The sequence below is a fragment of the Meleagris gallopavo genome, chromosome 7 (assembly GCF_905368555.1).
Source record: "Meleagris gallopavo chromosome 7, MGAL_WU_HG_1.1, whole genome shotgun sequence".
Taxonomy (NCBI): Eukaryota; Metazoa; Chordata; class Aves; order Galliformes; family Phasianidae; genus Meleagris; species Meleagris gallopavo.
In genome coordinates, this window is record NC_139410.1 from 4393878 (window position 1) to 4419570 (window position 25693).

General features: G+C 45.0%; 3 protein-coding genes and 1 long non-coding RNA gene across 14 annotated transcripts in view; 3 read left to right on the plus strand and 1 right to left on the minus strand.

Annotated features, from left to right (window-relative positions):
* Positions 1-2966, plus strand: part of UNC80 (unc-80 subunit of NALCN channel complex) — a 119896-nt gene extending 116930 nt beyond the window's left edge. Inside the window, exon 65 of the mRNA XM_085228180.1 lies at positions 589-2966. Coding sequence (XP_085084306.1) covers positions 589-852 — 264 coding nt within the window. The 3' untranslated portion in view covers positions 853-2966. The remainder of the gene's footprint in view (positions 1-588) is intronic.
* An 825-nt stretch (positions 2967-3791) lies between these two features.
* On the plus strand, positions 3792-22062 carry RPE (ribulose-5-phosphate-3-epimerase). 2 transcript variants are annotated; one of them, XM_085228179.1, is made up of 6 exons: positions 3792-3927; positions 4007-4086; positions 4152-4291; positions 4374-4508; positions 4595-4681; positions 21454-22062. In XM_085228179.1, exons 1-6 carry the CDS (start codon positions 3806-3808, stop codon positions 21469-21471), a joined length of 582 nt encoding a protein of 193 aa, XP_085084305.1. In that variant the 5' UTR covers positions 3792-3805; the 3' UTR covers positions 21472-22062. The 2 variants fall into 2 exon arrangements, with proteins under 2 accessions (XP_085084305.1, XP_085084304.1); XM_085228178.1 differs by lacking the exon at positions 21454-22062 and adding an exon at positions 5057-5651.
* KANSL1L (KAT8 regulatory NSL complex subunit 1 like) overlaps positions 8632-25693 on the minus strand; it is a 56888-nt gene continuing 39826 nt past the window's right edge. For 4 of the 9 annotated variants that reach the window (XR_014884396.1, XR_014884401.1, XR_794068.4 and 1 more), the window contains 10 exons: positions 25477-25636; positions 21921-22031; positions 21408-21545; positions 19093-19217; positions 17789-17913; positions 16886-16940; positions 12167-12279; positions 11023-11203; positions 10137-10439; positions 8632-10041 (listed from right to left, as the gene is read on the minus strand). Coding sequence is in view for 2 of the 9 variants with exons in the window: in XM_085228175.1 (XP_085084301.1) it covers positions 9933-10041; positions 10195-10439; positions 11023-11203; positions 12167-12279; positions 16886-16940; positions 17789-17913; positions 19093-19217; positions 21408-21545; positions 21921-22031; positions 25477-25636 (1362 nt within the window). In the remaining 7 variants the exon portion in view is untranslated. Of the gene's footprint in view, positions 10440-11022; positions 11204-12166; positions 12280-16885; positions 16941-17788; positions 17914-19092; positions 19218-21407; positions 21546-21920; positions 22032-25476; positions 25637-25693 lie in introns of all 9 variants that reach the window. The other 5 variants (XR_014884400.1, XR_014884399.1, XR_014884397.1 and 2 more) reach the window with 5 other exon arrangements.
* The window catches only part of LOC146543929 (uncharacterized), a 45931-nt gene continuing 41744 nt past the window's right edge, over positions 21507-25693 (plus strand). For both annotated transcript variants that reach the window (XR_014884402.1, XR_014884403.1), the window contains exon 1: positions 21507-21647. This is a non-coding gene — a long non-coding RNA (uncharacterized LOC146543929). The remainder of the gene's footprint in view (positions 21648-25693) is intronic.

Here is a 25693-nt window from a genome sequence, read left to right on the forward strand (position 1 = left end):
ATCTTCCCATCAGACCCACAAGTCCTTGTGGACCTGTGTGAGATTTTGACTGGTCTTTGCACCTCGTTCTGTGAGCAATGAGTCCTTCAGGAAGGAAGGATTCCTGCAAAAACTCAGGGGGATTGTGTCAACAGAATCATGTTTCAAAAGGAGCTGCTTAGCTCAACCTTTCTGTGTTGGACACCACTGAGCACAGTGCCGAGATAATCGTGATCACCATTTCAACACACTGAGACTGCACGGTGACACTGAGATCTTTATACACCCAGACATCTCACGTCTTTTGGGTGTATGGCCTTTGCCATGAAAGAATATAAGAAGCTCTTGTTGAAAATACACTAAACAATGAAACGGCAAAGAGTTAAAAACTGAAAACAGACAACTTTTCTGGTTATTGCTACAAATTTGATGCACCAGCAAAAATTGTAAGGGTAGAATGTTAGGGACTTAAAATCGACAATTACCTGGCCCCTTAATGGCAAAACAGTAGTTCAGAATAAGAAAATATTTCACAAATGTTCCCTTGCTCTTTTTTCTTGCCCTCTCCCTCTTTCTCTGAGCCTAACCACTGGCTCTCCTCTCCTGCAGAGCGAGGCACTTTCTGCTGAGAAGGAGAAAGAGGAGAGCGTGGAGTCCCGGCCAGCCACAGCACAAAGCACGCCACCCACACAGCTCTCTGACACCGAGGACTATGCTGGCCTCGAGACCACCAGCTTGCTGCAGCACGGGGACACGGTCCTTCACATCAGTGAGGACAACGGGATGGAAAACCCCTTGCTGGCCACTCACTTCAGCTTCACACATGTGGAGCTTGGGGAGACGGACGTCGACCTGGATGAATCTCATGTTTAACTCTTGGGGAGGTACAGGAGTGGGAGGAGGAAGGGAAAACTGTACCTTCTTTGAGTTCCCCGGTAACTAGTAACTAATTAAGAGCACTTTATTATTCAAAAGCAGAATAGAGCTAACGGCCCGTTGCTATAGACTGGCAAATTTCTGTATGAGGAATCTATTTATATCCAGGGCAAGGCTGTAGGAGCAGAGAATTTGTACAAAATTCTCAGGGTACGTACGGGTGTGTGGGCAAATGTGTGTGGTCCACAAAGCCCTGATGTGGCAGCACTGTGATAGGCAGCCTCTCTGGGTAAGCAGGCTGAGGTACTGTGCAAGGAAAAAGAGTGAGAGACCTCTTTGGAGATTTATTTTTGTAGCTCTGTTGAGAAGAGGGCTGGTTATGCAGTAGCTGGATGCCAGGCTTTTACAGCTTGGTACCAACAGTGAAAACACTGACAAAAAGTACCAATCTAAAGCTTGACTTTTACAAGCCAGGGACCATTGTTTCTTACTTGCAGAGCAATGATAAGCACCGTGGAGCAATTAGACGTTTTTGTTTTCTTTTTAATTTCTTTGGCACTGCAGACTTTAGTTGAGTTTACTTTTATCTGTTGGTGTCATTCCACTCTGTAAGATGCTGCCCTCCTGCTACAAAAATATTTGCTCTGTAAAACTAAATACAGTGCATACCACAGAAAGGAATGCACGTGCTGTGTGCAGAGAGAGATGGACAGGGGGTGAGTGGTCTGCAGATGGTATACATACTCCACGCTGTCCTGCTTTCGTGTACTGGGTGATACACAGCTTGAAAGGAAAACCACCTAGGAAACCACATCAGGAATGCGTGGACCTTCTGGTACCTTGCAGCTCCTCCACTGATGCTGTCTTACATACTTAGATATAGGGGTTTAAAGTAAATATTTATATATGGTATTTTCGTGTTCCTTATAGATGCAAACATACAAATATATATGTACTTTGCAAACAAAAGATGGATATTGCAGGGCAGAAACTTGATGAAAGAATCTATTTTTGGCATGCTGAGATTCTATTTAAAAAAGTTCCATTTTATGTGTGTAACGTTGATGGCTGCAAGTGCGAGATACGTATGTGTTCTATGTCTGTGGCAGAATTACCGGGACATGTGAATGTAGCCATTAGCTGCTTAGGGACAAACTGCAAACCAGCTGTGAATCAAGCCATGAAATCATAAGCAGTGCCCAAAGTCACCCTGTGCTTTGGGACTCCCATGCAGCCTTTTCCAGTGTCTGTGAGAAGGATAGATACTGCGGTTTGTGACTGTGGTGTTATTGTGCAGAGAAAAATGCTTCAGATCACTGTGAGAGTTTGCAAAATGTGCTCATTACCAGCTTGGCCCCTAGGGCTTGTAATTTGAACGTGTGCGTCATAAAGCAGCCTGACTGCGGAGATGGAGCGATATCCTCTCATCTCCAAGGGAAGGACTCTTGCCAGCATCTCCCTGGGAGCTGTTTAAATACCACCCTACAAACGCTTGTCTCACTGCTGTGGGGCAGCGTGCGCATTTTACTGCGTTGTGAAAAATGATGTGCACACCTGGCAGCAGCAGGTTGCAGTCGTGTTCCAACACGTGCAGCCCTGGGCCGTGCTGCCCGGCGTCTGCCAAACGCTCACGTTCGATGGGAGCTGTCAGGAGGGATCCTGTGCGCATCCAACTCCCGCAGCCGACAGCAAAAGCCATCCCAAGCGCAGGGGCATTGAGCACGTGCTGCTTCCACTGCAAGGGGGGGAAACTATCTCTTTATTAATCTATCTGTCTGTCCATCCATCTGTAGGTGGTGCACTAACGCAGCTTTAAAGCTTACGTGGTTTTTGTAAGGGAGGTGATGGGGTGGCAGCCTCGGAGCTGCTGCTCTGTGGGCATCCTGAATGACAGGCTGCTTGCTTTGCTGACCGCACCGTGCTCTGCCCTTCTTGTCTCCTCAGCTTGCTGCAGCCAGCACCAGCCTCCTCTAGCAGAGCACTCTGCATCAGCTCCTAGCTCAAGTTCCAGTTGTAGAAGTGTTACTGCTAACAGTGATGCACAAGTGAGAGAAAACAGCCTCACTTTGACAGCCCCAGGGAGGCTGGGTGCAGGTGGGCAGTGGGAGGAGAGCTGGGGTGCAGGCCGAGCAAACTGCTGCAGCGCCGCACAGAGCTCGGGGTGCTTTTCATCCAGTCACCTTGTGTTGGAAACGAGAAGGGAGAACCAGCCTTAATGATAGTGGGGGCCTCACTGTACTGCAGCAGCAATTAAGAATCTGTGATTTATTTAAAGTGTATGTAATACCAATTGCATTAAGGTCTCCCTCTGCCAGCAGTGACCCTGCAGCAGTAAGCCATAGGCAGGACTAGGACGCCCATTTCCCACGTGTCCCCGCCAGCACGCGGTGCAGCCGGCCGTGAAGCGCCGTGTCTCTGTGTGGTTTCCCGGTGCCTGGCCGTGCGCTGCAGCCCGTCGGTGCCTCACTGCGTTCCGTGCCGGCGCACAGCCGTGCTTTGGCTTCCTTCCGTATCTCCAACAGAACCGCCGCGTTTCTGCTGTGAACGCGAACGGCGCCGCTCCCTTAGCGTTAAAGGCCTTAAGCGCGTGTGTTGTTGACCCCGTCCGTGTTTCCGTCGGTCCTGCCGCCTCGCCATTTTATGCACATGTTGTTCGGAGGCCTAAATACAGAGGCAGAAGGACAGCGCTGTGTGTGTGTGTTTGCTGCCGCGCCGCGCCGGCCCGCGTGCCGTCAGACAGCCGCGGCCACCGCCGTGCCGCACCGCGCTCGGGGTCGCGCCGTCCAAAGCGGCGTTCGGTTCGGGTTCGTTTGGTCGGTTCGGTCGAGTCCCGCGGCCCCGGCCGCCCCGCCCGTCCCGCACGGGCCAAAGATGGCGCGGTTGGGGGCGGTGCCGCCCGTCCCGTGCCGCCTCGCGGCGGCGGCGCACGCGCGGAGGCCCGGCGGCGGCCATGGCGTCGGGGTGCCGGATCGGGCCGTCCATCCTCAACAGCGACCTGGCGGCGCTGGGCGCCGAGTGCAGCCGCATGCTGGACTGCGGGGCCGACTACCTGCACCTGGATGTAATGGACGGGTAACGGCCGCGGCGCGGGGCGGGCGGGGCGCGGGGCGGCGCGGCGCGGCGGTAACGTGCTGTGTGTTCGGCCCCCAAGGCACTTCGTGCCGAACATCACCTTCGGGCACCCCGTGGTGGAGAGCCTGCGCAAGCGGCTGGGCCGGGAGCCCTTCTTCGGTAAGCGGGCGGGGGCGGCGCGGCGCGGCCCGGCGGGGCTCTCCCTGACGGCCTACCGCCCGCAGACATGCACATGATGGTGGCCCGGCCCGAGCAGTGGGTGCAGCCCATGGCCGTGGCCGGCGCCAACCAGTACACCTTCCACCTGGAGGCCACCGACGGCCCCGGAGCGCTCATTAAGGACATCCGCGAGAACGGCATGAAGGTGAGCGCGAGGCCGGGGGGCGCGCGGGGCCGGGAGGCGCGCGGGGGCTCGCGCGTTCCCCGACCGTTCTCCTCTCCGGCAGGTGGGGCTGGCCATCAAACCCGGCACCTCGGTGGAGCAGCTGGCGCCGTGGGCCAACCAGATCGACATGGCCCTGGTGATGACGGTGGAGCCGGGCTTCGGAGGGCAGAAGTTCATGGAAGACATGATGCCGAAGGTGAGCCCGGCGTCCGCCTCGTGCCGGGCTCTTGGCGCTCGTGCGGCCCCGAGTGACGCCGCGCCTCCCTCGCTGTGTGCCCTCAGGTGCAGTGGCTGAGGACGCAGTTCCCGTCGCTGGACATCGAGGTGGACGGAGGAGTCGGGCCTGACACCATCCACAAGTGTGCCGAGGTGAGGGGCTGCGCTCGGGCGGCCCGGGGGGCGTCGCCGCCCCGGGAAATGGCGGCAGGAGGAGCCGCCTTCCGGTGCTTTGTGGTCGGAGGGAACGGCGAGGCAGGCGATGTCAGCGTCGTGTGGGGTCTGAGCTCGCCTTGTTTTAGCCGTGGCTCCTGAAGCCTTCCTAAGCGAAAGCTGGTGTTCCTCGTACGCTCAGGTAACAGGAGCGGGGATGAGGAAGTTGCCGTTGGGGAAGTGCAGCTGCAGCGGCGAGAGGCGCGGTGCCTGTGCCTGTGCCTGCGAGCAGTGCTCCTTTGTCCTTCGGCCTCGCGTCGGTCGCTGCCCTTACTCGTGTCCCATGTCACTGAGCGGGTGTTTAATGTCTTCCAGGCGGGTGCAAATATGATTGTGTCTGGCAGTGCCATTATGAAGAGCGCAGATCCAAGATCTGTGATCAATCTGCTAAGGAATGTGTGTTCAGAAGCTGCTCAGAAGCGGTGTCTGGATCGGTGAGACCTACCCGAGCAGTGCTCCAGAAGGCTCTGGGCGCGCAGGAAAACCCTTGTTTCTCGTGCTAAGGGAGGGCTGGATGAACATTAATCATGGAAACTTGTTGCTGCTGAACAGAGGAATCATTCCTTCGCTGCAATGAAGCAAGCAGCAGTGGAAAAACTGTCTGGCTGTTTTTCAGGGTTGGAAATGCAATGGTTTGAACCTGTTTCTTGATTCTGTGGAGGCTAATTGTGTGGCACAACTTGTAATGCTGGCTGAACTGCAGTTCAGTCAATCTTTGCTTGCTAGAAGAGTGTAGCACAGCCACGGGCCGTTACCTTGTGGGAGACTAATGAACCTGCCTTTCGCTGTCTGTGTTTGTCATTTGGTCTGTGCATTCCTGCAAAACTTTTCCATTGTCTGCATTAAACACACTTCTGCTGTGGTAAGTTTCCCTTAAGCTATTAAAAATAAATAGTTTGGGAAAAATGCACTTAGGTGTAGGAATCCCATGCATGATGGTCAGAAATACTTCTGTGTTTTGCTTTTACTGCACGGAAGTACTTGACCTGTGCAAATGGTTCAAATACCAAACAAGTCGGTGAAACATTTTTACCAGGTCCCAAAAACTGGGGAGTATTTTTTTCCTTTTGAATATTGATTCAAGTGACAGGATTCTGTAGAAGAATGTTAAAATGCATCATCTTGACCTATGTCCTCTTTAGTTCATGCGTTTACCCAAGTCAGTGATTTAGAAGCGATTTTGTTGTGTGTAGGTTGAAGTGCAGGGGATAGAAGTGTTTATTTCTTTAACTGTTAAATAGCTTAACTCTCTCTTGGTAACCAACCTGAACAGTACTCATGCTTTCTACTTGTTTGCTCTATCATGTCTGGCTTGGACACATGAGTTAGGAGAGCTCAAAACTGGAGGAAGACCTTAGGGCATTTTAGACAGACATTCCTCTTGTGGCTCTAATTAGCCTTGCTCCCTCCTTTACATTTTCATGGTATTCTGTGCATTCTTTTTCCTGGACTAATGACAGAAGGGTTGCAGTCTGCTGCTCTGGGGGAACACAGCAGAAGGCTCGGCAGCCACAGCTTGGCTAGGCAAGGTAATAGTCTGTGTGGCTGCTGCATGCATTAGGGCCAGAAAGAAGCTGGGTGCAGTCCAGTGCATTGTGCATATAGAAAATATATATAGCTCTGGTACCTGAAATGCAGGCTGAACAGCACGCAAACAGCTATGCAGGGTTAGTGCAGGAGTTGGGAGCATGATTTCTCATGCTATTGAAAGCAGTATTTGTCTCCCACAGCTGCTCTGAAGCAGGATGAAGGGGTCATCAAACCATTCCGTTGTTTTGGAAAAAAAATAGGCCCAAAGTCATGCTGTTTAACTCGAGGCACTGTGCTGTTCTGAGCACAGAACAATGCAGTATGTTTTCTTTACATGCCGTTGTCGCTTTGTCGCTGTTTAAATCTTCAAGTTTGTACTTGCACCGAGTTTTGGATTAGCAGTGCTGTGAGATACACTACACCCACAGGTACATTGCTCAATTGTTTCTTTCCCTGTAAGTCCACCCAGAATGCACTGTGCAGCTGGTTACTGTGGCAGTGTCCTCTTACAAACCTCAGGTTAAAGCTAATTGTAACCACAGAGCTGAACAATCTGTAGCAGTAACAGTAGCAATGGTTGTTCTTCTGCCTAGCGCTTGTCTGGTTTAGTGCCTTGATACATACTGGGAAGTTGTATGTTAGGCTGCATTTAAGCCTCTTCTCCTGTAGTCAGTAATGTATTTCTACTGCAGAGGCACCCCAGCAGCAGGACTCCAGCTGAGCACCAACAGGAGAGCCAGTAGTCTTACTTAGTATCCACAGGGCCCAGCAAACACCGGAATTGTTACAGTGCTCTGACAGATCAGAATTTTGGCAACAGCGGAAGGAGGAAACTGAGGGCAAGTCACACGGACAGCAGCCAGGGGAGCTGAGGAGCAGAGGCACTGTCAGCACTGGAGGACAGGGTAAAGACACTTGGACACATTCCTAGCAAGGCTGGGACTGGACGTGTGGTCCTAGCACAGCTTCAGAAAAAATGGTTTAATTTGAATGGGTTTTAGAAGCTTATATTGTTATGTACGTTCTGCTAAGGTACCTGGATGCAGAGGTGAAGTGCTTTAACCCCCATAGCAGCAGGGAGCAGAATATGTCTATTGAAAATGGTGACAGGGAAACTGCTTTCTTTGTGCGGCTGCAACACCTGAGTTTTGGGAGAGGGGTTGCTGCTTATGTTTAAGTTTGTATTTAACAGTCAGCCTTTGTAACAGCTGCTAGTGCTGCTTCCAGTGTTGTGGCTGAAGGTGTTCTTGCAGAGACGTGAGCAAAACAACTGCCACTTCCTCTTGGCCACCCTCCCTCCCTGGCCTTTGCCCGCTTGTGCCTGCACATGCTGCTCACCTGATGGGAGGCTCTGTGCACTGCTGGGGCGCTCTAGCCCGTGGCTGCTCGGGCAGCCCTCTTTGCAAGGCGGGTGGTTGCAGCTTACTGCTGCAGGTGGAGTGAGCTGCGAGCCAGAGGGTAAGAGAAAAAGCTTTGGACAGGGATAGGGTGGGGTAGGACCAGACGTGCACTTTTATGCTTTGTCCAGTATGTTTTTCAGTCTCCTGGCTGCTCAGCCTGTCTTTGCCTAGCTGTTCTGTTGTTGCATTTTGAGGCACTATTTCCCACAATGGCTGAGCAAATGCATATGAAGAGAGGACAAAAGAAATTCTGCTTACACTGACTTGCATCTGGCAAGATAACAAACAGCTGCTTTAGAGCAGCACAGTGGAGGCTGACCCTCAAAGCAACACAGTTGGGTACTGTACAGCCATGCAGAGCAGCTTTACAGTCTGTGAGACTGACCAAACTTGGGTCATCTGTCTCTTTTCTCACATTTCAACTCTCTTCGCCTTCCTCTCCTCAAGTAGATCTGGAAAACCCCTCTCCTCTTGCTTCTTCCCATGCAATGCTGGGAATGTGTTTCCATTTCCTGACTGCATCTTCAGGACGCATCAGGGAGCTAGCAGGCTGCCTTAGTTGCTGTGAGCAGCAAGCTCTGAACTGCAGAACTGCTCACGTATGTCAGGAAGCCCTGACCTTACAGTGAAGTGGGTAAGGATGGACACCCACTTACTGAAGGGCTGCACATAGTGGAAGAGCCCTGCAAACACTGGTGGCCTTCAGCATTCTGGAGGCTTTCCCTAGCAGCAGATGCACATGCAGGATGAGACGCAATGGTCACTTCTGTAATAGATGCTGGGGGCAACCTTGGCCTCAGAGCACCAGTGCAGCTTTGGTACGGCAGCACAGCTTCATGCCCCTGGCATCTGCGTGCTTGCAAAGCTCTTCTTTGGCTGAGCAGGTCTCTGTGCCAAGAGGAAGCATCACTATTGATTTATCGCTTCTAGAAGGCCAGCAAATTCAGACTACGTACAACAATATATATATGTATATATATATATATATATATAGAAATAACTTTTAATTAAAAAAACAACCTTGCATCAAAGATTATAGTATCAGACATTGAGGCAAGATTCAAGTTTAAGACAAACCAGTGTTAAAAAAATGTTTAAAAAAATAATCAGAATGTGCAATAAACTACAATGTAGCAATAGGTTGTAGTGTTGAAACTTTACTGAACTGTTTTCAGATGTCCAGTGTATATTTCCTGTCATTCTGACAAAAAAAAAAAAAAAAACAACAAAAGGATTGACACTATAACTGGGTCATCTGTCCAGTGCCATTCAGTTCCAGCTTTTACACACAGAAGAAACTTTTGCACAAAAACAGAGACTCCTATAATATTGCCTTCAACTGTCCTACACAGAAAAACTTCCTGTTGGTAAATTATACCTACATTCAATGCTTAATCTTTGTTAATACTTCTTGAGATTGCAGATACATTCCAAACTACCCTATTTAGATGCAAGTTGGAACAACTTGCTTTTTTTTACTCACTGTGAACTCGCTGGGAAATTAAAACTCTACCCAGCATGACAGTGGAAAGCTTTTGGGCTTTTTTCCTTACTGGTCTTCTAGCCATCAGCCATCTCTTCCTTTTCAGCTAGTCACCAAATGTTGGCATACTTAGAGACTCTTGCAAGGCACTGTACAGAAATTACAAGACTTTTTGTCTTTAACATATTAAAGCAAAATATTACGAGCCTCCTTTGCTACTGAAGGACTACAGAAGTGAGATGACCCAGAATGCAATATTCAGAGAGCTCCTCTTCTCTTCCAATTCTCTATACCCATACAATGAACAGGAACCCTACTTTCTGAGTAGCAGATACATGGACTATTGAAATGCAGTGGTCTATTTCTATCTTATTGCTTGAGGATGTCTATACAAAACATGCCCTGGCACTACTGAGAGCTGAGTATAGATTTTAAGCTAAAGGCAAGGCTTCCACACCGCCTGCTTTCAAATTGCTGCTTCTCACCTGCCCTTCTCTTACACACAGGTTACACGCATGCATTTAAAGAGAGGTGGATTTTCTGCCACATGTTCATGCCACACAGGAAAATAATGAGTGGTTATTGTTCCTCCCCACTATATTGTCAAGTAGTTTTTCTGTGTTCAGTTGAAGTTGTTGGTTTAAGGTTGACAGCATATCCTGCCACACCAGAATTGACTGGAACCAGAAACGCATTTGAAAACAAACAAGACAAAAAACGATGATCACTAACAAATGTGGCGATATGACAACAGAAAGCAGTGAATGCTGCCAGCAATTTATGTGTGCCCACTCCCAACACTGGGAATATTAGACTTCCAGCTTGAAATAATTACTTTCTCTTGGGGTTCAGGAAGAAGAAAGTGTTGTCTTTGGGATTTATCCTGCCTGTTACAAAGCAAGAAAGAAAATATATTATATGCAGCTAACGTACAGGTTTTGAATTGTGCTGTCATATGCTGTGTGAACAAGAGAGATTTTACCTTACACTTTTCTCCACCTTAATTGGCTTTCTTAATGAACCACATTACTCCCTGTCACCTTTGCTTTCTTGTACTGTTGATTCCCAGGCAAACATTTTCGCTGTCTTCTGCCTCTTCTGTAGATTGTTTTCGTGGTGGAAGGCCATTGTCTGGCAAACCAATGGGTGTACATGGAGCGCAGGGAGAGTCGCTGGGGAAAGCTGCACTTGACATTTCAGTCTGATTTGTTACTTGATCTTGGCACAGTAAAGCTTCCACCTCTTCATCTTTTAGTGGAAAAACTCGAAGTTCCCACAGCCCAGACTGAAAGGAATCAGAGAAGAGGAGAAAAAAGGGATTTTGGTTGAGTCTGAACTGATTAGCTATGTGCAGAATGATCTGCTATCAAGTTACAAATGAGCGTCATTCTTTACAATAGTTTGCAGGGCTCTTCAGAGACAGAATACAGCACTATAAGGTACCAGCTGTCCTTGTAAGCAAGCCTCGAGTGGTTTTGAACTAGCAACAGAGCTGTGACGGTACAGGCACAGCATGTGAAGGGGAAGGCTCTCTTCCCTGCTGCCAGGCATCAGTACCTGGCATTGACACGCTCAGGCCTGTCTGGAACGCCAGCCAACAGCCCTGAGGAGAAACTGAGCAGCCCTGAGTCCAGGCCTGCCACATTCACCTCTAAAACATGTGCCATGTTTGCTGAGCTGTGAAAACTTTATCTGTTGACAAATGTTAGGTTTCGTTCATCAAACATACATATCTAAAGAGGAGCACTACATTCTGTCCACACAAACTAGCAAGGAGGGACACGGATACGCTCAAGCTCCAAGTTTCAGACTAAGACCCGGTGGTCACTGGAGTCCTGAATGGACTGGAAGCTACCAGAACCACCCACCTTTGCTTCCTGGCTCTCCCTCCGGAGTTGTGCAATCCCTGAACAAACAGAGCCGTGGGCTTCAGAAGTCAGGTCGGGAACAGGTTCAGCAGCGCAGTGCAGCGAGGCACAGGAGCTGCCGGGGTGGTCCTTCTGCACCAAATCTTGGCCGTGTCGTCCGTCAGCATTTTTGCTGTAAGATCTAGCATGGGATAAAAGAGGCAAGAGTCTTAACGCCTGGTTCCTGCCCTTTTACAACACTGAAAAGAGTTTGTATGTGCTATCTAAGCTCTACTTTTTTTTTAAACAAAAAGAAATGAAAATGCATGGTTCTTGACAACCCTACTGTTGCAAAGAGTGCTGTGCAGAGGAGAAAAATGAATAAACATGGCTGAAACAGCCATGCTCTGGCTGTACAACAGCTGCATTGCTTGCAGGCACCTGATTCAAACCATGCTGCCTTCCCCCCGTGCCCAGAACAGCAGGTTATGGGCTCCCCTAGTGCACAAGATAGGTGTTACTCTCAGTCTTACCACACAGACTAAGCTAACTTTGCATATTTATTCATATGATCACAGTTCACTTTCAGTGAAGAACAGACACAGGCTTATGATGAATGGCAGAAACACTTATCCCAACATTTATAGGACGGTTTTTGTCCTGGCAGATTGTGAAGCCGTTTATGGCAATCATTTTCCCAGTGCTGAGTTGCAGGTAGAGCTGTAGGATGCTCGCTCTCACATGCACTATTGTTCTCAAGAGTTTTAGGGGGAGTTTTGCACCAGAAAGCAGGCCTGTGAGAATTAACCTTTTCATTACCAGCACACGAATGCTTAAGGATAAGGTCCTTGGCACAGCCTCTCAGGTCAGTGAAGAAGAATCCTGCTGCATAGTGTGGCTGACGCCACAGCTGGGAGTGACACAAACTGATCGGTATGGGAACAAAACCTTAATCAGTGACACACCAAATTTCTGTAGGTTCTGTGTGCTTCAGAACTGCATGGCATTCTTTTTACAGCTAAGGATTAGACCTGGTACTGTCCCTGACAAGCTAATTCACAAGGAGTTCCCTTGTTTTCTCTGTCACAGTTCCCTGTGACAGCTGTGCCAACAGCCATCATGATGAGTTGAGCAGGAACACCCCTGCCCCAGTCAGTACACCTGCCTGCTATTCCTTCTGGGCCAGCGGCTCTGCTCCCACAGCGACCACCTCGCTCGCTCTCTTTCTTCATACTTCGTATGGCGTGAGGAAAACACTTCATCTGACAGATCTTCTGCCTGTAATGAGAAAGGAGGGAGACACAGCTGCTGCTGTATTTAGGAACTTCTCTAAAACAAAGACAGACGGTACTGTATGTAATTCTACGGAGCTCTGTTCACTGAACACACCAGTAGAGAGGATGATGCGTGCTTGCAGTATGAAGGCGCGTCAAAATAATGGGATGCTGCCACAGTTTATTTCTTCATGTGCCTGGGGTCGATCTGAATTGATACAGAAATTATTCCCCCTACCACCTAACGCATGTTTTTCTATGGTGGGAAGCAGAAAATTAGAAGGACAGGTATTTATAAAGAAGACGAGCAAAAATTCCAGAACATTCCAGAGACTGCTGCAAGAGGGGGCTGGGAGGCAGAAGGATTTGCCAGGTGCTCCTTAAGCACAGAGCAATAGGTCTGAGCTCGTGAGGCCAGGGATAGCTGCACACAGAGAGGCACACAGCAAACCTGAGGTGCTGCATTCCTGCTGGGAAACCAAGCAGAAAATCGCTTCTGCTTTGAAGAGAGCACTTGTCAGCGACTGATCTGCATGACCCAGGTATGACTTGAAGACCTAGCAGAACTGTATTTTAACTAACTGCTCACAGTCAAACGAGCCAGCTTTTTAGATAGGAACAGCTCCGATGCAAAAAAACCTCCTCTCTGCCCTTCACTTTGAAAGAGCCATCTTCATTTCTCCTGCTGCTTAGAGGTAGCTGGGCAAGGAGCACGGTGCTGCCCGTCCTTCTCCCTCCCCAGATCAGGGTGAGCTCTTGGCTGGGCCACTCCAGCACTGCTCAGAATTGTTTTAGAGTGCTCCAAACCATTCAGCCACCTCAAAGTTCACCTAAGAGCTAAGGCTGGCAGGAGCATGTGACTGCTGCAGCCATGGGTTTCTGTGCCAGCTGCTCCCAACTCAAAAGCAGCTAAATTCTAGGAAACAACAACTCCTGTTCATAAACTGCATTGCCAGTTCATCCCTGGACAAGAACTATACCAAGAACTGAGGGTCATGGAAAATAAATTTGATGTTCTATAAAAACAAAGTTCTCATGGCTGTTACACAAGCAACACGATTCATCTTCTGATTCCATCTGAGAAAACAGAACCAGAAAGCGGAGTCCTCACTGCTCTGCCAGAGACAGACAGGCTGTCAGCTGACAACTGATGTTCCCAGGTCTTCTGCAGAAGCCATTCCCTGCACGAGGACTTGCAGCACTGAAGCACTGTATTACCACTGTGGCTCCAAATGCAAAATACTACAATGCATTTATGCTGCTGCAAACATACCCTATAGTGGCATTCCTCAGCTTCCCAGGGACTGCAGTTCCAACCTAAGCTGCTGGTCATGAACTACAGCCCCACAGCAAAATTCAACCGGGTTGATAAAAGGGCCCCAGAGTTGCAGTTCAGTGCAGTCTGAATTGGCTATGGGAGCCATTTGCTAAAACTGTAGCTGCCTGCTTCCTCCTCAGCTCAGCACTCAACAGGAACCTTCAGACAAACAAGCCTGCTTTGTTTGCCCAGCTCATGATTTCTTTTTGAAGACTCCTCACTGCTTTTATGTATTTATGTTGAACACAAACGGCTTTGTTAGCTGTTGATTTCCCTTCATGGAAGTCAACCTAATGTGTTTCCTCCTCTCTCTGGAATTCACCAGTTCTGTCCCTTGGATGGCATCGGTCAGGGTCTGCACCTCAGTTTAGATTTTTCTTTTCCAAGGTCAGTGATGTACAGTGCAAAAGTGAGAATTTTATGGACTACCAAAGTGTTATTCCCTCAGGGAACATTTAGGATTTTTCTGTGTGCTCAATTCCCTTTGAAGTGCAAACAAAAGATAATTCTGAAAGAAAAACTTAGACTTTGAAAATACTTTTCTTAGCAAATTGCCAGAACTTCTCATGCGGGGAAGAAACTTCATTTTTAATGAGCTTCCTTTCAAAATCAAAGCCCACATTCCTCCCCTAGCCAAGAGTTCTGCAATACTGAAATAAGCCTTACTGTACCTCTTCTGTGGCTGATAGCAGAGATTTAACTACTTGCTTATTTAAGTTTTACTCTATTCCATCCAAGACTGGCCACTAATACGGTTGATTTTAAAAGTATTATTTGTTCCACGGACAAAACCACATTACCGCAGCATAAACCAGCTCTTTACTTGATTCAGTACAGCCTTTGCTCCTCCCTAAGACTTCATATATTTCCTCCACCAACTTTAGGTTCAATTATAGCTTCTATGGCTGGAGCAATTTGATTTTTTTCCTCACTAAGAATAGGTTGAAAAAAGGCCAAAGAACTGTCATTACTTGTCAGAAGGTTCTGGCAGTGATGTTGAGAGCAAAGGCTGGAAGGTCTCTTTGTGAAGCAGATCGAAGGAGCTCATGTAAAGAACAAGACCTTGCTTCCATTAAGATGTGAATTCTCTCCATCTCATCTAGCTAAGCTACAAGGCACTGGGCATTCACCTTGAATGAGCAGGAACAGCACCAAGAATAAATGACCAGGAATATTTCTGAAAAGTTGTCAAAACAAAGTCAGTGCTTCGGTCTTCTGCTTCATGGGAAGCACTAAGTCATACACCATAAAAACACTTTCACAAAACTAATTACACAAATAATTATTCTGAAGTACTTGTCATTACTAGAACAACTACAAAATAAACTTTAACGCTATTCTATGCCATTGCCTTGCCAGAAACTTTAACCTAGGCAAAACAAAACAGGAAAGCCCATGCCACACCCTTCCCTGCATTAAAGCAACAACAGGCTGCAAATTCATACATGCAGATCAGGAAACACAAATGCTGCTTGTCCAAAATTTCCAGAAACAAGAACGAGGTACCCCAAAAAGGTAAGCTTTCCGTACTCGAGTGTGTTGTGAATGGGGAACTGTTGAGTTCCTATCCTTGCAAGTTCAGCTCCTGACAAATCTGTGTTTGTTTTTAACTTGTGGAAACTTTGGGTACAAGTCTGCTGCATCAAGTGGAAGAGTTGACACAAGGAGTTTTAAATTTAGCTAGACAGAAGACAACAGAAATACAACTATTATATAGTACCACCACAGGCTGCTCTGTAGTAGAAAGCAAAGAAACAGCTTACATTTCTACAGAAGCAGACAGTACATTTTGCCCTCTCTCTTCTTCCACAATGATCTGCTGAAGCTCACCTTGATGTTAGTACAAGGAAGAACTTCAAGAGAGTCAGAATGTGAGAAGAAAAGGTAATGCTCCTGTTCTCTCATGCCTTTTCTCAAGCTTACTCAGAACTAAGTCAGCCCAAATCCTAAGCAAGGCAACAGGAGATTTATGATCAGACAACCACCTTTTCTCAGTGCTCAAAAAACATCCAAACCGATTAATACGATCCCAAATGAAAGGGGGAAAATTGGCAAAGGACAAGTTAGAAGAGTAAGCTCTTCATCATTTTCTTCATCTGACATCTCTCTTATTCTACCCAGCAGCTGACAGACAATATTGAAGCACTGGACCACAGCAGGAGGCAAAGCCGCTTTATTGTACTCAAGTTATTTCCTGGCCAAATGATGAATCATACAGGCTGAACTAGGAATGCCAAACACAAATGTACTGGGAGGGCTATTTAACAATAAGCGCCCACGCTTCACACAGAGACACCCTAAAGTTCATTCAGCATTATGTTTAGCATTATCTTCTGTACTGCTACATAAATGCAAAACTTTCCTACTAATAAGGCCCGTAAGCTCTGGTCGTGGATGTTCTGAAAGGGTAAGGTCAAGAACGGGTATCATGGATGAAAGTATAAATGCTAATCCTATACCTACAACAGTCGGTAATGACCTATAGCAGAGACTGGAGGGAGACTACGGATGTCCAAAGGGCAGGTTCGTCTTTTGACACTTGAAGAGGAGCCACAGTAAGACAGGAAGAACAGAAAAGCAACCTAGAGAGCAGACTGGCTGTTACGTTCACACTGGGGCTAGGCTCAAGCTCATCATTAGGGGAGAAATGAACCCCTCAGCCTCTAAGTCCACAGGCATTCCTTGAAGGAAAAAGGGGGATTTTTACGTCTGGAGAAAGCAACAGTAGTAGCACATGGTGTGCAGACGTGGCAAAAAGATGAGTGAGAAATGCCAAAGGTTATGCTGCTCCTGAGAAAGCAGAAAAGTCTGCTTCCAGCAGAAGGGTTGAAAGAAAACCGACAAGAAACCTTGATGAACCTTCTGGGCCTGCAGGCAAAATGCCAAGTTACCTCTTGAAGGGCAAGAGGCCATGGCAATTGGCCATGAAGGAAAAGGATAAGAGACATTATAGCATGGGTAGCTCCAAAGACAGTCACAGTTGCAGACCCAATATCTGAGTGCTCAGGAGCAGGGGACCCTACGTGAGCTCTGACTGAGCCAATAGCAAGGGACAAATGAGCTAGATGAAAAAGCAATTATTAATGGAGGTACTTGCATTTCTGTCATCCACTGTAGGGTCAGGTAGGTTGGGGTAGGACCAATATATTCCCAAGTTCTGACACCCAATACTTTGAAATGTGAAACTTTTCAGGATTTGCACAAAGTCAGTGACTTTAGAAAATACATACTGATTATCCCAATTATACATCCAGTTTAACCATGCGGTTGGTTTAATTAAAATATAGCTTACCTCTTCTTCATCTGCATGAGATCTTTCCAAAGGTTCTAATTCAACAACTCTCCAGCTGGAAATGAAACGAGAAGTCAATTTATCTAAAAGCTAAGTCATTGTTTCAATTGTAAAGAATCACAAAGTCACCAAGGTTGGAAAAGACCTCTGAGATTACTGAGTCCATCTGTTCACCTGCCACTGTATTTCTCCACTAAACCACGTTTTCTACAGTACAACATCTAAACATTTCTTGAACACCTCCAGGGATGATGACTCCACCACCTGTTTCAGAGAGTACTTTCTTCCTAATATTCAACCTGAACCTCCCCCGGTGCAACTGAAAGCCATTCTCTCTCATCATAGTTATGCAGGAGCAGAGGCCAACCCCCACCTCACCACAGCCTCCTTTCAGGGAGTTGAAGGGAGCGATAAGGTTTCCCCTGAGCCTCTTCTTTACACTGAACAACCCCAGCTCCCTCATAAGACTTGTGCTCATCCATCACAGCTTTGTTGCCCTTCTCTGGACACGCTCCAGGGTCTCAATGAACCAAATGCACACAAAAGAAAGCAATCTCCACGTAACTGCTGAGAGGGTCAGCCCAACAGCATACTTAAGCCTACAAGTATCACTACAATTAAAATGATATAAAATCCCTTCTATTTTTTAGCCAGTCTCTGCATCTGCCATCACTGTGCCTACTGCTTTATTTCCCTTCTGCCATCAGCTGACCAGTCTTCCTACCACCCATCTTTTTACCCACTTCTATACACAAATTGAAATGCATAGTAAAAAAAACAACCACCAAGCACATGAGAAGATTGCCTTAGTACTGTAACATTATCTAACTACAAATTATCAATATCCTTAATGCTGTCACGTTCGTTTTGCCACCTTTTTTGCAACTGAGGTCATGAACAAACCTTGGCGTCAGGATTTCTTTGTACTGTAGTTTCTCCAACTTTGATGGTGCCACCAGTGACATTGGAATAACAATGTTGTCTATGTCATAGGAGCTCTCACTTCTCAGCCTCCTCCTGGAGTTATGCTGTATAATAGAATCAATTCAAGATTCATCAGCTTACAACACAGGAACTAAGTTAACTGAGAAGTAACAGAAGTGCACAAAAAGAATCTCTAACTTCAAGAGACTCTGGAGATCAATGACTTTTTTTTTTTTTTTAATAAAAGGAATTTCAACCAGTCTTAAAACCATCTTATCACTAAGATCTACTCCTTGCTTTCATAACTTTCTGAAATCAGTGGGTATTTCCCTAATTTCAATTACCATTAATTTTGAATATTTAAGAGATCTTCAAATTTAATGCTCCCTTCTTCATAATTGAATTTCTTCACCATGATCATACCGGGATTCCTGGTTTTCTGTGCTCAGTAGTGCATGGAACCTACAAGGGTAAAAACTGAGCTTCGTTGATTACCAGAGAAAGTTTAGCTTTAAATCACGATGTATTACATAATAAAATATCTCAATTTTTAGCTGAATGGAAAGAGATCTATTCTAAAATGCTGATTTAGATGTTCTTCAAAGATGGCTTCATCAAAGAAGAGTAATAAGAGATCTGTGCATGGCCAAAATTGCCTGGAAGATGTGTATCTGAATTCAATTCTCCAGCCATCATCACCAGATTAAAACTCAGCAGACACTAGCACAGCAATAGGCCAAACAGAACTGGAGGCCTGAAACCTGAGTAGCAAAATGAATTTGTTCAGTACTTCCAATAGAATTAAAACGAAGTTTCTTCAGGGACTTTGCTGAATCAGAGCTCTGCTGCTCCTCAGCAAATTTCTATACCAGAGGCTGAGCTGCACAGAGGTTTCAAACAGCTAAGCTGAGGCTTAACAAGTGTCGTCACTGTATTTGCACTTGGTGCACATTTTCCACCAAGAAGAAAGTGTTTTAAGAGCTCTTGTGTAAACCTGGAAGTATAAATTAGGGTATAGTCGATGAAATTTGAAGGAAAACTAAAGTGGAAGGCCCAGTGCCAGTAACTGAAATGTATGCTTTAGTCCTATTATCTGTAGAACTCTTTAACAAACAATTATCTGTTTTCCAAGCAGAGACTCCATCTGGAATAATATACTTGAAGTAAAAAAGGTTCTTTACTGTAACTTAACACCACATTAGATATAAAGGGCACATATTTTTGATGATTATTTGCAACTCCGTTAACATTTCAGCCAAGGCAGTGATGCATTTTTCGTTTACCTGTGATGAAGTGCTGTGAGTGGGCCTAGACATCGCATTGATATTGGTCACGGCTGCAAAACTGCCGGGGGATTCTGGTTCTGCATGTTGAAAGGAGAACGTCTCAAACCTACTGTTACGTTCGCCTGTCACAAAAGAACAGTAATAAAAAAATGCATACCAACTATTGTCTATTAGACCAAGGATATTTTTCCATACGGTAACAGTAAAGTCATTTCTAGAAGCCCACAGTGATCCACTTGAGATTTAATGAATACTAAAAAAAAGCTGCCTAAATAAACTCTTGTTACTCATCCTGTCATTGCCGTTCCACAAAACTCGTCCCTTTCCTCCTACAAAGGATTTCTTCTGCTGGAACCAACTTCATATGGGCAAATCCTGCTTCCTATTACAGAAACCATACTAGACTACACACAGCAAATCCAATCAGACCTAGAAGAATGCTTCCCAGCATCCCCTCAGAGCACTTCATCTCTCTGATGTACCAATCCCTAGCTGACAGATTCCTCCTGGATAAATGGGCAAACAATGAAACAAAACTGGCAGCGAGGCTAACAAACATAATGAGTTCCTCCATCTCCATGTGTGGTTTCTTCTAGCTCTGGCCCACTGCTCCAGACAAATCCTAATTCCCCTTTACTCTTATTTAATCTCAGTGGAAGCAGCATTTAAGAGGATTCAGACGATAACCACCAGCATTCTGCTTTCCTTCTATGCCCAAATGAAAAAAAATGAGAACGAATTAACAACTAATAAAAAGTAGCAGCAGATTCCAACTTGGAAAAAAAAAAAGCTAAGTCAGATCCTACATCCCAACAGGCCAGGTCAAGGACACGAACTCCCATCTCCCAGGCAGCACTGCAGCTTCCTGGCACACAGCTTTTATTTTTGGCCTTGTTCATCAGGCTGACCTTCCCCATGGATAATTTCTCCTAGACAGAGCCCAAATTAGGAATAAATATGTAGTACTACACCCCTAGCACTAATAAACTGGAACTGCTGCTGCTACTCACAACTATACCACAAAGCAGTTCTCTGGCACGGGGAAACTGTGATCCTCATGATAAAAGACAGGTTTTTTTCTTCTGTTATCTCGAGTAGCCAAATACTATTAGCAGAGGACTAACTGTAACTTCGAAAGGTTTATATCAAGAGGTTCTCTCTCTGGTGCTCCCAGTATCTCCAGCTGTTGCTCTCAGTGTGCATGACAGCTCCTGGGAGAAGCAGCATGGTTACAAGGAGCGCTGGGTCAGCACCTGCCTTTGGGGGCTGGGTGATAAGCATCATGGCTTTCTTCTTGCTCTTAAGCAGATCATATAATTTTTGGTTAAATTATCTCTGTGGCAGTTCCCACACTCCCACCTGTGTTCCTTTACCTGGATTGTAGCTTTACCCAGATCCCTCCTAGAAGTGTGTTTTCCCATCATGTTAACTGATGATTTATACATTTTAGTTCTTTCCTAGGGGACATTTTACACTAATATAGTTTGCCTTCCTACTTACCATTTTTCCTTGTATCTTTTGGGAGGAATTTTGCCAAAAGTTTTCCCAAAGTTTACATAAATGAATTTGTAATAGAATTTGTTAGATTTTACATCCCAATAGCCTGGAGAAGTAAGATGCTATTTAAATCTACATGGGCGTGCTGAATTTCCTGTCTATATGATCACATTGCTCTACGTGGCTCTATAGAAATTTCAGGGCAGCTTCTATTAATTTACCTTTAATTAATTCTGTTGCTGAAGTGGAGATTCAGTGGCTTAAAATATAAAGGTAACAAGAGTGAAAACACTAATTATAAGCACTGGTTACCCACAAGTCCTCCTAACAACCAGGAAGGAAACCAGAACCACAAATGACAGTAGACAAGAAATGAAGCACTGCTGACCAAAGATGCCAGGAATAGTAAATGTTTGGTTGGGCACGTGATTTGACAGATAACTTTGCAATTCAGTCTGTTTCACTAGGCTACTATAAAAAAATTCATCATGAAAATAATGACACCCAGCATTACAAAAACACAGTGGGACTGCTAAGCAGCTTCCTTAAAGAGTATTCCAAAAATAAAATACAGAAGCTTGCCTCCTTTTGCAATACACACTGAAGAAAAAAGGAGAAGGATGATGGTGCTTTACAATAGCACATTATTTTTCCAGGCATTTTAAGTCCATTCCTTGACTCCTGAAGAGTTTTGCAGTAGTTCCCTTTTTGGAGACACCTTAGGATTTGTTCACAAAAGCCCAATGGCAAACTCATTTATACATTACGTACACTTGAACAAATAGAACTGTCTTATACAACAGTTTTTCTCTTACCCACTGCTGTCTCACTTAGATGTCTTTTCTTTCTTCCTTCCGACAGCTGCTCAGATGTTCCTGACACTGATTGAGATTTGGAATTAGATAAACAGCTATTGTTCCATCGTTTAAGAGCAACATTATGATGGTTATAGTCTACAACAGAAAAAGCAAATATCAAGTGAACTTATTCTCCATGGCTGCAATTCCAAGCAATCTCACTGGTGAACTATTTACAGCAGAAAAGGCAAACTTCAGGTAAGGATCCAAACATTAAAAACACTGCAGTGGGGCACCTGTGTTTGCAGAGAACTCATAGTCCAAACTCCCTGCACTTGTACTGGTGCCCTCCTGATGGGATCACTTCAGCGTAACGGCAGTACCTGCGTTCTAGAGATTCCTCTTCCACCTAAATCCCTGGCCAGTTACCTTCTCTGATAACTGCCTTTGCTAAATTTACAAATTGAACGTTTTGGGGACAAACTAATGAAAAACAATCTTGCAAACATTACAATATCTTGCCTTACGTACCATTTTCTGGAGCTATTTTAAACCCCACTCCAGGATATGAGGCATCAACAGGTTCTCCCTTGACGTCATCCTTCCTTAATAATGTTTCAAAGTATATGTGAAGAGGAATATCTAAAATAAATAAATAATCCAAACAAAACAAGGTTTAGATGGTAACCTATGAAATATGTGTCATCACTAGAAGTCTAGGAATCAATTTACATGACACTGTATAGTGTCATCTATGAGCAGTGCAGTTGTCTTGAGTCCTGTGACTCATGAAATGGCACAGCTCTGAGAACTGCTCGCTACAGTATCTGCAGTATCTTGGCACTGTCAATATGGACACAATCTAGGTAAACATCTGATGGTTTGGAACTGGATGGGTTTTAAGGTCCCTTCCAACACGAACCATTCTGTGATTCTAAGATAATCTCCTGTAATTGCTGAAAGGTAAGACGTGAAGGTACCTTTCTTTCTGCTATAGAAAGTGAGTTATACTGTGGTAGAAACAAGTCAATTTTTAGCTATGAAGCTGCAGTGCCACCTGTGCCAACAGAGGCATTATGCTTAAGTGGTTCCAAGCCCTTCTGCACTATGAGCTTTTAAGGACCAGTAAGGCAATTAAAATCAAGGTAGGACTTAAACTTAACTGATGCTCTTCAACAAATCACACCGTGGACACTCTGTAGATTCACAGCTTAACTTCTTTAGTCTTCAATGGCAAAGTAGAAAATTCAAGGTTGTATTACTCTGGAATAAGCTATGTCTGTACCTGCCACAACTCCAGAATTGATCTTCATGAAAACAAGCTCTGGAGGAAAAAATGAGAGAAAGACTGCAGTCCTCCCCTCTTGACTAACTTCTGCACTAAGCCCAGCACGATAAAGAGCACACAGGGCACTTTCCCTATAATCTACAAGGCTTTTGGTTCAACCTTTTGTGTACAAGTAATTAACACTTTTCAAAATTGCTACTGCTGAGAGCTTAGAGGTAATTTCAAGATACATTCCTTCTTTCTCTCTCTGGCAAAGGCTACAGCAGGAAATGTAATTCATTTCCTGAGGGAGTTCTAACCAAGAATTAGTCTGCAAAACATCTCAAGTGGTAAGGAATTTAGCTACTGTTGTTAAGACAGGAAGGCTTAAGAAAAATAGGTCACTATAAGAAAAGCCTTTCTGGAAATAAAAGAAAAAAGAGAAATTAAGTAGAAAGAAATATGTCAACATAAGAAGCAGGCTTGACAACTATTACATTCAGAGGACCGAGCACGGGGCCACAGGGTGGGCATTAAATTATTTTTATTTACATATGACCACAGCCTCATGTGCCTTGAGGACTTGCCAGGACAGAACCTTTCAGTGTATTTTGCTAACTAAAAAGAACAAATTATTTCAATTTGATACTGATCTAAGTAGGTATTTAGTCTCAAGATCAAAGCTGACCTGCAAAAGGTCGTCTTCCCCTCAAGGTTTTTGGCACATTTCCTTTTCTACCTCTGAGTAAAAGGTAAAGAAGGTCTGAAAAGTTTATTAGTCATGACATTCATGTAAAGAGAGAAAAAAAACCACCAAACTTCTCTTGATTTCTTCCTGAAGGACAACCTCACTGTCTCAGATTACGTGCTCCTGTCCCTTAATCAGAATTTGTTCCAGATTAGCCACAAACTAGGTGCTAAAGCACCAGGCCCAGTGTCTTAGATAAAAACTACAAAGTTCCATCCTTGAAAGTGTAAGCTTGAAAATCACTTTCATGCTCAAGGTATGATGCAATCACTTGCACTTTTTCATTAAAGACCCTTTGTAATATGGAATCTCTTAAGACTTGGATCCATGATATCATGATATTTCCTGAAGCAAGCAAGTCCAATTGCACAGTACTATTACCTCACCTGCAAATAATGATTCTCCTTTGAAATTAAAAAATAAAAATAAAAAAAAAGATACAAGAACAATATCTGAATCTTGTACTGAATCCATCGTTACACACTGAAAAATCTAATCCTCAGAACTTCAGAATACGACAATACCAACAATATTTTCTAACACACAGAGGAAATTAAAAAGAAAGCCTTTTTTTCTGCTTTGTTGACAAACTTTTTTTATTCAGAAGAAAGTGATAAAAGATGCAGGGATACCATGAGTCATATTTTAAGAGAAGTTATCCTTCTGGAAAGGGTTAACTAAGGAAGCTGCAAAGAAGACACGAAAGTGAATCATACTGCCTGATCAAACTGGAAAATTTCCAGCATACACTCACAATAATTAGTTCATATAAAAGAAAATGACAAATAACTAACAGTCCTCTTGACAAGGAAAAGACAGCAAAGTGCACAGAGCACGATCCAGAGCAGGAATCTACGCTCCCTCAAAAGCAAGGAGTGTGTCCAAGCAGCACACAGTAGTCCAGCGCTCTTATCCTGTCTTATCTATTATTAGCAAGGCTAAGGTTCCTGGAAAAAGAGGATAAATATTCCTCAAAAGAAAGATGCCATTAGTATCAGAATAACATTTTTCATCCTTCATTCTGGCAAAGTGACCTACAGTATCCACAAGGCAATCAATAGCTTTTCAGTTTCTTTCATTTTCACGATGATTAGAGTTGGTTTTCTTTTCTGATAGATTTCCAGCATTCTTGTCAAACTTCCGAGTCTCCCCTAAGACTAAGGCAAGAATGAAGGCAAGGGGCACAGCCTTATACAACTATCCCTGAACAGATATTTAAAGAAACACTGACAAAAGCCACCCAAAACATGTGCTGTGATCAGCAGTCCTTGCTCAGAAGCTGGAGCAAGGAAACAACTTGATTAGTTAGACAAACAGGCACCAAGTGACCCAGGAAGCGTGTGGGGACAGCTCTCCTCTGTAGGGATTATTTAGTGGCAAAGAAGCCCTCATTACAGCAGGATTCCCATACTGCTCAGTAAAAAGAAGGTTTTGTCTAAAATGCAAAAAAAAAAAATCACAAAGAAAGAAAAAATTCAATAGTATGAATCCCTTCTGCAGATAACAGCACTTGATGTGGTAATTTGGAAGTGCAAGTTGCACTTTCAGGGCAAAGAAGAGACAGAGACAACATCTGCATTATTGTTTAAGAAGATTTAAAGAACCAGATGTCAGAAATCATTAACATTAGCAACCACCAAAAGGCTGGTTATCACTAAAGCAATCACAAAAACTAAAGAAACTTTCTGAGCCTAGTGCAAAGGGCCTGAGTTGAAAGCTGCCCACAAAAACAACAGAACCAAGATGTGTGGGAATAGCACCATTCAAGGGACTGGCGATGACTTGGAGTGGACGCACTGTGAAACTCACCACAAAGAACCCAAAATTTTTCCCAGACCACACTTTCTTAGCTGCAATTGCCTTACTGGTCTGGAAAATTCAGATGTGTTTTTCAAATATCAGCATGAAACTATGATTTTCCTTCAGCCTAAACACATGTGTTCTGCCAGTAGGAAGTTTTCTGTAAGAACTATAAAAAAAAAAACTCACTCCAAAGGAAAGTTAGTCCATAAACTGCACAGCTCTCACAAGCACCCAGCCCTCTGTGGAGGCATGGAGTTTGGATTACTTACCTGAAGGGAATGATAGGACTGGATGGAAGGAAGAGTCCAGCTCTTGCACATAATCCAGCATTTTAGATTCTGGACTGTACTCGCTACTGTTCAGTGAGGTTGGCACCATACATGCTAACTGAGTTCTGTATGGACAGGAGGTATCTCTAAATGATGAAGTCTGCATGGAAACACAGCAACAAAGGTTAACTTCTCTTTTACTCACTTAAATTCCCTC

What these genes read in the sequence shown, in the direction of transcription:
- RPE (XM_085228178.1), top strand. Translation starts at nt 3,806, where the DNA reads ATGGCGTCGGGGTGCCGGATCGGGCCGTCCATCCTCAACAGCGACCTG. An exon ending in GGGCCGGGAGCCCTTCTTCG is followed by an intron (nt 4,087 to 4,151) that starts GTAAGCGGGCGG and finishes TACCGCCCGCAG; the next exon opens with ACATGCACATGATGGTGGCC. An exon ending in CCATCCACAAGTGTGCCGAG is followed by an intron (nt 4,682 to 5,056) that starts GTGAGGGGCTGC and finishes AATGTCTTCCAG; the next exon opens with GCGGGTGCAAATATGATTGT.